General features: G+C 46.3%; 3 protein-coding genes across 4 annotated transcripts in view; 2 read left to right on the top strand and 1 right to left on the bottom strand.

Moving 5' to 3' along the window:
- The window catches only part of LOC105562194 (mitochondrial amidoxime reducing component 2), a 7,940-nt gene extending 5,957 nt beyond the window's left edge, over window positions 1–1,983 (bottom strand). The window contains exon 1 of the mRNA XM_012012829.1: window positions 1,721–1,983. Coding sequence (XP_011868219.1) covers window positions 1,721–1,724 — 4 coding nt within the window. The 5' untranslated portion in view covers window positions 1,725–1,983. The remainder of the gene's footprint in view (window positions 1–1,720) is intronic.
- Window positions 7–1,710, top strand: LOC105562193. Its single transcript, XM_012012828.1, has 2 exons — window positions 7–690; window positions 1,393–1,710. The coding sequence occupies exons 1-2, from the start codon at window positions 436–438 to the stop codon at window positions 1,564–1,566; spliced, it is 429 nt and encodes a 142-aa protein (XP_011868218.1). The 5' UTR covers window positions 7–435; the 3' UTR covers window positions 1,567–1,710.
- Window positions 1,984–2,652: 669 nt separating the features above from the next.
- Window positions 2,653–6,386, top strand: LOC105562192 (vesicle-associated membrane protein 7). Of its 2 annotated transcripts, none has more exons than XM_012012826.1 (6): window positions 2,653–2,921; window positions 4,051–4,263; window positions 4,691–4,828; window positions 4,912–5,070; window positions 5,745–5,837; window positions 5,921–6,386. In XM_012012826.1, exons 2-6 carry the CDS (start codon window positions 4,060–4,062, stop codon window positions 5,987–5,989), a joined length of 663 nt encoding a protein of 220 aa, XP_011868216.1. In that variant the 5' UTR covers window positions 2,653–2,921; window positions 4,051–4,059; the 3' UTR covers window positions 5,990–6,386. The 2 variants fall into 2 exon arrangements, with proteins under 2 accessions (XP_011868216.1, XP_011868217.1); XM_012012827.1 differs by lacking the exon at window positions 2,653–2,921 and adding an exon at window positions 2,982–3,300.
- The last annotated feature ends 4,804 nt before the right edge of the window (window positions 6,387–11,190 follow it).

The following is an 11,190-nucleotide window of genomic DNA, read 5'->3' as shown; positions in this document are numbered from 1 at the left end:
AAACATTTGTTAAGTTATCATTTAATTTGGTATCAACATTTGTTCGCAAGTTTTTCTCGGTCGTATACAGATCGTTGGTAGAACGACGAGCGCATATTATTCGATCCCTCTATTCGGGAACGCACTTTCTCTCCTACCGAAGGGGGAAATCCCCTATTGCTCCTAGGGAACCGTGCTCCCCTCACGAAATCAATACTACAAGAAACGCAGAAATTATTCGAGTGCGAGCGACACGTAGCTGTTCCTTTAACGTTTCGAGTATAACTTGCTTACTTCGACTTGAATTAAATTTACGAATTGCCGATAAAAATTTTTATGCAGATGACAAGAGCGTGTCGAAATTCGCGAGGGATTAATTAATAGCAGTTTATATTAAAATAACCGAACAATAAATAATAACTGACAGGCCCAAAATAGATTACAGTGTTTGTTACAATGGCCGGCAGGAAATTGCGCGTTTATCAAATTTTTTTGTCCAGTTCAGTGTTATTTAGTGACGAAGCACAACTATTGATTGTGAGAGGAAGAAGACTGGTAGAAACGAACGTATCTGTCTTTCATAGTAAATGTGCCGTGCAAAACGCCGGATTCCGTGTAGTCATTCCCCGAGTTATAATACTTTTCCACTCTTACGCCTTTCTGGAATGTAAGCTGTATATCCATGCAGGTTTTATTAAGTGTCTCATCCAGGTAACGTGTGTAAATAAACTTATTTCTTATCTCACGTTACAAATTATTGCAACTAAAATCGCGCGTTTCCCAACCATTTTCCTAGATAATGTAAAACGAAGCAGCGAGCAATCGTGAAATACCGAAATATATTTTATGTCATAAAAACGCAGGTAATGCATTAAGCTAATTAATTCTAGTAGTTGAAAATTATGGCATGCAGCGAATAGATTGAGAGTGCTTTATATTCTTTAAGGGCCGGTTTTTCCAATCTCTTGGTGAGCTAATTAATAGTTAAATTATATGTCTATCTTTTTTCAATTTAAAGGAAAAACAAAGACATATAAACTTACTATTAGTTAACTTACCAAGAGATTGGAACAACCTGCCCTAAATTATAAAACGCAAACATGTTGTTGGATACGAAATTGAAGTTTCTCATTCTTCGCTCTCATCTTCGTTCTTGAGTCGAATTTACAACAGATTCGGAGTAATTTATCATCATTATCAGCTTATATCAAACAAGCAGCATCGTAAGTTCCAAGCTCCTTATCTTATACTGCGTCTCTAGCTCGTTCTCTCATTTGTTACATCATTCGTTTTATAATTTACTGAATCATCTACCTACATATTTGAATTTTTCATTAACACACTCTCTTCAAACATTATGTTTGGTAATATAATTCACATTGCTATTAATCATTTTTAATTTGTATTTTTCAGCTTGGAAAGAATCTGGAATGCACGTCAAAATATTCCAGCGTAAAAAATGGACTTTCCAGCGTGTGCCTGGACTTTTATCGTCGGACTTCCATCCGCTTCACATTACTTTTCATTTTCGTTTCATACAATCTCCTGTCATTTTCTCTCACTTCTTATCAGCCGCGCGTACATTGACCCGTTCTCGATTCCTACTCATTCAACCGGCACACATTCCTCTCAAAAAGAAGATCAACCGAAAAGACTCATTTACATCAGTCCGAAGTCCTTTTTTCACAAATAAAAACAGATGATTGCGTCAAACGACACCAGCAAGCTGCATTATATTTACCCATAGTCGAGGTCGACGAGTGTCGCGATGAGTCGGAGGCGACTCTGCGGGGTCGATCGCGGTCTCAGGACCACTAGTCCTCAGCAAGGATCTTCAGCGGAGTCCTCGGGACCGTTCCCGAGGGTATCGGACACTCGGCCGGTGTACCTCGTCCCCTCACAGCCTTCGCGGCACTGAGTCGAGCTTCATGTGCACATCACGACCATCTCCTTCCCCACGTGATGGACACCGTTATCTATTCGCGTTCTGCTATCTCCTTCCAGCATTATAATCGCGCAGCCGTCGGTGTAGTCGCCGGCGCGTCGACATATACGAAGGTAGACGGTATCGATGTGGCGTGCGAGGACCGTCGGCCAGAATTGGGACGCGGCTTTCTACGAGCGTGGGTGGCACATGCGCCGGTCCGCTACGACCGGTCGCTCCGGACTTTCAGGGGTCAGACGCGCTACTACATCGCGCGACAAGGGCGAGTTCGATCAACTCCGATCAGTTTAATCAAACGATATAACGTTCTATTCATGCGGATAGAATTAATTATTTTACGTCACGTCCACAGGGCGTAAAAATGGCCTCGTAATGATTATTAAAAATCATTTTAACGCTACTTTAAACGCCATTTTGACTCTCGTTTCGCTTGGGTATATTTAGGATTGGACTATATTCTATTTTATTCTAAAAAAAATGCAATATCAAGAGGCTCGCGAGATGCAATCTTATCTAATGCTCAAGTAATGGACTTGAGTCTGATAATTCAATAACATAAATCAATCCAAGGCAATGCATTCGATATTCGATATTACATATACAATATAAATGCAATTCGATTAAATTCAAAGTCGATCTTTAATATCTCGTCGAAATGCGGATGTCGACGCGCCGCCTTCAAATTTCCCGCCTCGCGACGTGCGCAAGCTCGAGCAGGCGCGAACGTCTGACGCCCCACCGCGCTGCCACTGATCAACTGTCACCCGTGCTGGCTCATCGGTCATCTCATGGAAATGTGACTGTTTCGCGCTCGCGGGGAGTGTTCCGATGTTTGGCCGAGGCTCCCAACGAGAGGCGACCGATCAATCGATTGATTGTTGTTCCTGGATAGGCGGAGACTCACGCGCTACCACGCGTGCCGCGTCGTCGAGGGCGTAAGGCAGGGGGAAAGTGCGCAGCTGTTCCTTCAATTAAACGGGCTTTGTTTTGTATCGAGGTAGGTCAAACACTGGCTCGCAGATCGTCCACCCCGCGGTCGGAAAAGGTGGTCCGGTTTCGCGTTTCCCGCATCCGAATTTCAAAGTCCGATCACAGCCGACAGGAGCCTTGGGAGCTCGACTCCGTTACATCACGGGCTCGGAGGTTAAGGAGTAATTTATGCGGCAATTACTGCTCGTACGTCGCAGCTAATTCGTATCGTTATCGATGTCCTTAACGAGCATGCTTGAAAGCAGATCAGACGTTTGCCATTTGCAACGCGCAGCTACGTTGCAGCCTGTCGTTTTCAGTGGTGATATGATAAGCAGGTCCCACTGGGACCGCATATATTGTCACTTGTTATAATATTATCATTTACCGCGTTGATCAAAGAAAAAGTGAGTTAACGTCGAAAATGACAATATTGGGGGAGATTCGGGGTTCAAAATCGACTACAAGTAGTGATGTTTACTGTTCTAGCAAATATAGGATTGTGCTTTAAGGTCCAGTTGCCACCAACATCGTTCAACTTGAACCCTGGCTTAATTTACTCTTTGGCCCGGTTTTCATTTTCTGGCTATCTATTAACCAGAGATTAGTCTACTCACCATTTTTTTTTCCTACATTGTTATCTAGGAAGAGACAGCATCGACTGACTTCTGGTTAACAGTTAACCAGAAAATGAAAAACCGGGCCTTTGTCTCTTTCTAAAGACCTGTCTCCACGATGCTAGAACTTGGTCCAAGTTCTAGCACCGTGGACACAGGCCTTAAGAGAAGCAGAAAGAGACCAAGAGTGAATTAAGCTACAGTTAACATTCCGTGACGTTGGTGCAGCCAAGCCTAATTTTTGATTTAAATATATATTATATTGTCAACCTTTGTGCTCGTAAAAATTGGCCTCTTTTGATTGCGTGTTGATAATTATTCGTATTTGATTGAGAGTTTTCAGTTTCGAATGTCAGGTAACTGCTAACACCAGAGATTAACTTTCCTTATGTTATTATCTAAGCTGAAACAGAGAATCGATTAACCTCCAGTTAGCAGTTCGCCAAAGTTCGTGCAACAGGCCCTAAGAGAAAATATCTTCGACTTCGTGTGTTATGCGTTTCGCTTCGTTTAATCAAACGTACGCAATTTTTCCTACAGGTTGCCAATATGCCAATTTTATACAGCGTGGTGGCCCGCGGGACAATTATACTGGCGAAACATGCTGCGTGCGTCGGAAACTTTGAGGAGGTTACGGCGAAGATCTTGGCGAAGATACCACCGGACAATGACAAGCTCACGTACTCGCAAGGGCCTTATCTCTTTCACTACATCTGCGAGGATCGCCTTATTTACATGTGCATTACCGATGATGTATGTATAGTGACGGACAGAACGGTCGACACTTTTTTTAGATTACGTTCCAACATCTCCGAGGAATACGAGTATTTTACTCGATAGCTATTCCAAAAGCATTTTGAGCCTTTTCAATCTATTTCTCAAGCACAATTTTCCTCGGAGAAATTGTTTCGGAACGTAAACCCGAATCTAAATGTGTGTTTCTAAACTCACCAAGGCCCGGTTTCACCAAACGCGCTTAACTTTAATCTTAGTTTAATTCATGTTTATCTCTTTCTAAAGTAACAGTTGAAAAGAGACAAAGAACGAATTAAGCTAAACAACGTTGGTGAAACCGGGCCTAAACAGGGTGTCGCAACCATTCTGTCCATCACTGTACTAGACGCGAATCAAGAGACAGTCATCAAGATAAGGGAGGATAAACAGTGAAGGTTCGTTTCAGGATTTCCAAAGATCCAGGGCATTTTTGTATCTCAACGAAATTAAGAGAAGATTCTCGGCTGTTTATGGACCAGGTGCTCAAACTGCCGTAGCCTATGCCATGAACACGGAGTTTGGCCACGTTTTGGCCAACGAAATGGTAATGTCGCGAATGATTATTGTAATTCGACGTCTTGGAACGTTTTGCATCTCTCATCGCTGCTTTACGTCTCCTCCCTTTAGAGGCATTATAGCGAATCCAAAGATCTCGACAGATTGTCTCAAGTTCACGGCGAGCTGGATGAGCTTAAGGACATTATGGTGAAAAATATCGACAATATAGCGATGCGCGGCGAGCGGTTGGAACTGCTTGTGAACAAAACGGAAAACTTGTCTGCCAATGTATGTAAAAGCGCGCGCATAATTAAGGTCGATTCAAACTATTCGACACGGACCGTCACGTTCCGGCAACGACACGGATCGGCACCGACACGACATTAAACTGCGTGTGTTCAGACTGTTTCGGCAATCGTCCGTCAAGCGACGGATTTCGTCAGTTGACGTTTAGTAGTCAGAATGGATGGATCATTCAGCAATGAGAATTAACTCTTATAGCTTTACTTTTATATGAAAACAAAATGGAAGATAAAAAGATAAAGAGAAAAAATCGAAAATGGGTACTGTGAATATTAAAAAAAAAAGAAAAGTTGAGAGACAGCACTGGACATTGTTCAAAGACTTATTAAAATATGAGGACAAGTTTTACCAGTATTTTAGAATGCCACAATTTTTATGATTAAAATTGATTGAACCTGATCAGCAGCGACATGTACCGATACTTACCGACACGGACCGACAAAATATTCTTTGTGAGAATGTCGGTCAACGTCGGTACGTTCCGTTCACGGAACATGCAGGTCAATGTCGGTTAGTGTAGACAGTCTCATTTAAAACGCATGTTTCAATATTTTGTCGTGTCAATATTTGAACGTGACGGTCCGTGTCGTACAGTCTGAATCGACCTTAATCGTTATCAATCCTTGAACGCTATATTAAAGCCCAACTTTTCATTTCAGTCTGTGACGTTCAGGAAGACGAGTAGAAACCTAGCGCGCTCCTTATTTTGGAAGAATGTCAAAATCTACGTTATTGTCGGCGGTATTTTAATTGTAAGCTCAACATTGCGGGTTCAGTCTCAAATCCCTCCAATTTCCGTTGCAATCTAATGTCCATTTTTTCCCCCCCAACGCAGGTTGTGATATACGTGATCGTCTCGATAACGTGCGGAGGACTGGCTTGGCAAAAATGTGTGGGAAATTAATGCATAATATGTGCGATACAGTTCAATGTTCAAACGCCGATCGAATACACATGGATGAAAGAAGATTGCGCGGAATTCTAGCATGAGACTGACGAGAGCGATTAGATCCGCGAAATTGTACTATAATGTTTACAAATTTATTATTATATCTTAGTTCACATAATACGATAAGAACATTGTACTAAGCGTATACACACACACATACACACACATATATACATATATATACATATATATATGTATATACACGTCTGCAAACCCATAATGCTTGTATTATGATCATTATTTTACAAGAATCATAACTACTACAATTTCTACTCTGTGGATAAGACGTATATGCCTATACATATATACATATATATATATATAGAATAAGATTCATTTTATTTTTTACACCGAAATACGCACCGCATTATATCTTATTTTACGAAAAGGCGCAAATAAAAACGTTTTCCTTGTTCAAGTCCCGCATGTCTTTACAATTTCGCATGCCCGTCTCTTTAATCGTAAAGCAAACGGCGTTTCGAGCTACGTAAACCGAGACGCGGCTACGCAATGTCTCTAATTATTCCTGACTCAATCGGGAGAGGCAACCGGAATATCTACGCGGGAAATTGTGCAGGAAACGAAAGAGATATCGGGGGAGGAGGAGAGTGGAATCCGCTCCGAGGACTTGACTTTTCCCTGGAAAATCGAGGCGGAACGTGAATCTTCTCGCCATCCGCCGAGGGGTCCATCCTCCCACTACGGGGCGTGCGCCGCAATGACGATGCAACGACGTCGCTCGGCGCAGCGGTGTGCGACGGGTGGCGGCGGCGGCGGCGGCGTCGTGGCGCGGGCGCTCTCCCGTCGCCGAAGCCCGGGCCTGGCCATCGCAGCAGCCCGGCGGCTCTCGCAGGATGTCGATGTCTCGCGCGGCGCGCCCTTCGGGAGGTGCCGAAGTGTCTCCGTACTTCGTACACGCGCGCCACGATTGATCCGCGGCTCCGTCCCCGAGAGCTCCGAGATTTTCGGGAAAACGAGATTTTCCTCCCTTCTTTTCCTATTCGCACCGTCCCGTCTTCCCTCCCTCCCTCGCGCCTCCTTCCCGGGAATTTGCAAAAAAAAGTCGAGGAAATGTAAAAAGAGAATTATCCGTCGACGGTGACAAATAGAAAAAGGAAAAACAACGGGAAGTTTAATCGGGAAGCGCGCGTTTCTCGGCCCGGTCTCTCCCTCGCGCCGCGAATGGAAAGGAGGGTAGCGGCGTAGAGGAGCTCGCGAGGGAAAACGCGCGGCCCATACGCGGAAAAAGAGAGAGAGAGAAAGAGAGACGACGAGCCGCCCTCAGGTGCGCGTGTATGCGTGTGAAACGCGTCGGTGCGTGTGTTTACAACCTGTGGGTGGTGCGGCGGCGGCGGCGGTGGCGGCGGCGGCGGCGTTAGGCACCGATTACATCCGGGATATTATGGATTCGCGGTGGACCCGGGTGGCGGCGGAGGACGGCAGATGACGGGAACCGCGGCCGTGCCCGGCGCCAGAGGAGGCGCCGAACGAAAGTGAAAACGGAAAGCTGCTGCTGCTGCTGCTGCACGGCGGGCAGCGCGATGTGAGAGGGAGAGGATGCGTCGCCCGCGGGAGAACGACGTAGGGTGCTGGCAAGATGAATGCCGGAAGGCGACGGACGCCTTGAGCTCTCCCCGTAAGTGCCGTGCCATGCCATGCCCGCCTCTTTCCCTTCCGCGCCGGAGTCGATCACGCGGCCCGACGCTCGGGCGTCGAGAGGAAGAGCCCGCGATGCGTTCCAAGCTCCCGCGTTCTGCGCCAGAGCGTTTTGTACAATTCGCATCTTCCTCTTTCTCCCTCGCGCCGCGTCGAACGCCGCGCGGGGTGGATCTAGCGAAGTCCTCTGTCACGAGATAGGTTTCTAATATGAGATAGCAGGTCTCGGCACCCAAATTCAGCCACAAATCTTTTTTCGCGACGATTGCACGACCTAACAATTAATTTTCCGCTAAGCAGATTTCGCGCCGCGGGCAATTAATTCACGGCGGAATCAACTGGTATCGCCTATTAATTTAACAGAGACCCTGCTATCCCATAATAGGGGACTTTCCTCTATGTCTTAATTATATTATTTGTGCGTAGCTGCGAATTGTCCCCGCGGCACTTCGCACGAGATTCCCGAGGCGACGTCGCGAGATCGATCGGAGTATTCTTGAAATAGATGGCCGAAATTCGCCAAAGTATTTTCGGCTCGATCCGCGGGGCTTTTTTACCTGTGCGGGGTAGATATATCGTCGTGACCCCGATGGGTTTTCGTATTTGAGATAAATAATTCAGAGCAGAGGGGTGATGGCCTCTCGCGGAAAATGAGCGTCGAGGCTCCGGTGGATGAATGCGGCCACGGTATTCGTTTAGGTTCCGCATTAGTTCTACTTCGATACAATTTTAATACCGAAATATCTCGATGCGGAAGACGTTTCCCCCCCCCCGTTGGTTTTGCAAACATCACGCTAACGTCAAGCCGCCGACGTGGTTTCCGATTGTCGCTCGATAGCTCTCCCAGCCTATCATTTGCCGGCGTTTATCTTTCATCCCGCGTCGCGTGCTTTATTGCGTGCGTCCAGCAACGCGGAGAGACGTGTGGTTTAGATAAAACATCGCGAGCGCGACATCGCCGCGGCGCAAAGAGGCAATGAACTGCTACGCGGCATGGAACGCGGAGTGGAAAATATCGCGGGCCGCCTTTCGCCGCGCACGCGACGGAAAATCGTTGGAAAGTCTCGGGAAAGCGGCAACTGTGGCCGGAGAAGCGACGGTATTAACGATGCCGGATATAGAGTGTCTTCGTATCGATCCTCGCGCGAGCGCGATCCTTCCGCCTCGCCGCGTGTCGTCACGCGGCCGCGTCTCGCCTGTATATCGCGGCGCCCATAAATTATTCCATCCAAATGCGAAAGCTACCGCGATTATCTTTCCCCGTTTAACTTCGGCCGCTCGCTTCATTCAGCTATTTACCGATCCTCGTTCAGAATCTGGGGGTCAATTCTGTATCTTAAGCTAGCGCCACACTATGCGCGATTACGTAATACGCGATTCGTATATTCGTGAATAGTGTGGAGGAAAAATTGGTCGATTTGCCGTCGAGTCTAAGAAGGACAAAGCTACCCTAGTAGCACAGCGCATTGGCTAGACATTGGGCCAATATTTAGCCAATGTCTAGCCAATGCACTGTCCTACTAGGGTAACGTTGTCTCTTACTAACCGTCCTCTTAAGCCAACGGCATACGATACTATTTTTCCTACTGGCTTGCTTGCGAGAGCCAATCTGAATGCAGAGTTTTAGATCAGGTGACTTCTGGCTGAATCCTGATTGGCTCTCGCAAGCAATCCAGTAGGAAAAATAGTATCGTGTGCCGTTGGCTTTATATTAAAAATGCATTGGCCGATATTGTCCAACGTAAAGTCAATATTGGCCATGGAATAAATGTAAATATTGCACGATAATAAGTATATAATATTAGATTTATATTGATACAATATTAGACCAGTGCTGCTAAATAGACATGGCTAAATAAGAAAAGGCGTCCATCTTACAATACTGGAACCAGTATAGGAAATACTAAATTTACATTATTTCCTAATATTGCGCCAATGTATTGCGCTACTGGGGCATTCACTTTTAGCATTTTCGCTATAGTGTAAGATACAGAATTGACCCCTTGTTTATATTCCACGGAGAAACTCTCCAACGGAGATCGATATAATTTATTGTTATGCCTGAGAACAACGCGAGAAAGCGATTATAACGTAATTATTTCGCGGAACTATCTGCGTTACCGCGGTCGATTCGCAGGAGCCCGACCCCACGTTTTATTTCTGCTGCGCCCGGTGTTTCCCTGATGCGCGCGGGGAGTCATTTTGATGGAGAAATATTCGACGCCACGTACGTGTACCGGCCGTAAAGCGTTCGGGAAGGGTCCGTCGCGGAATGGCGTTGGGGACGAGCCCCTGAGAGCGGGAAGAATGTTCATTGACGTTTCGAGCCTTCCGGGTCCTGGAAGGCCGGAGGAAGGACGTTTCGCCTGAATCACCCCGCGGGATGACGGGCGCGTCTCCCTCCGAAGGGAGACATTTGTTTTTTCCTTCGCGGCGAATAAACCCGAGTCCGCTTCGATCCGTGGTTTCGGTGGATACCTTTCAGCTGAAGCTGCGACACGGTCGTTATTTGCGCTCCGTGCGATCGTAGCCATGTCGATATTCGATTAGCGAATATCGTCGCGACAAGTGCCGAGCCGAGCCGCGATCGGCGTTTCTTCAATTTCCACGCTGTCGAAACAGGGACGCGAGACACGCGCCGCTCGTGGATTTATACGCGCGTAGGCGCCCTTCGAGAGTTTCGAGAGCTCGCAATCGCCCGAGGGCCTCGGCCGAAACTCTCGCGAGAGTAATTATGCATTCCCCGCGCGTAAAGTAGCGTCTTAACGGGAGTATCTTGTTACCCTTGCCGACGACAAGTCCGCGCGCAGCGCGAGCTCGCCTGTAAGACTTAGAAACAACACGCCTAAGCGCCTAAGCACATAAGTCTTCGCTTCGCCCCGAGCGTAAACGGCAACTTCGGCACGACGATACGTTTCGTACGCTGTGTGCTCGCGCGTCAATGCATTTTGATTAACCTGCCGTAGAATTTACGGGGCTCGTGCATTAATAAAATCGTCTTGCGCGCGGGGACCACGTTCGGAATCCCCGGTCGACGGCGCGGCCGCTCTCGAACGACCGTCGTGGCGGCCATAATTATGTTTTACAGCTTCGATTGAAGTTATCGCCGCGCCGCGAACGGGATAATTAACTCGAAGAGAGCCAGATTTAATTTCCTACCTGGCGTAATTAGTTTTCCACAAAGTACGTCCCTGCGCCTTACGTAATTAAGGACATCGAGGACCGCTTTCGGGATTGCCCGGCAGCAGTTGGACAAAGTTTCTCGCGTAAAAAGTACGCGCGATGAAAATGCATCGCGCGTACTTTATATCGTCCGAGAGATAAAAGGCAATTTCTTCTCCACTTTACATTGTACAAGAGACTAAGACCGGTTCTTCTCTTGATAAGCTAACTAATAGTTAAATTATACGTTTATCTTCGTCTAATTTGAAGGGAAAACAAAGATAAAAATATAATTATATTAATATATAATATATTATATAATAATAATAATAAAATTA

Source organism: Vollenhovia emeryi, unplaced genomic scaffold (genome assembly GCF_000949405.1).
Source record: "Vollenhovia emeryi isolate VEMERY1.0 unplaced genomic scaffold, V.emery_V1.0 DF939193.1, whole genome shotgun sequence".
Lineage (NCBI taxonomy): Eukaryota > Metazoa > Arthropoda > Insecta > Hymenoptera > Formicidae > Vollenhovia > Vollenhovia emeryi.
The sequence above is the reverse complement of the archived record's forward strand: the minus strand, read 5'-3'. Positions and strand labels throughout refer to the sequence as shown.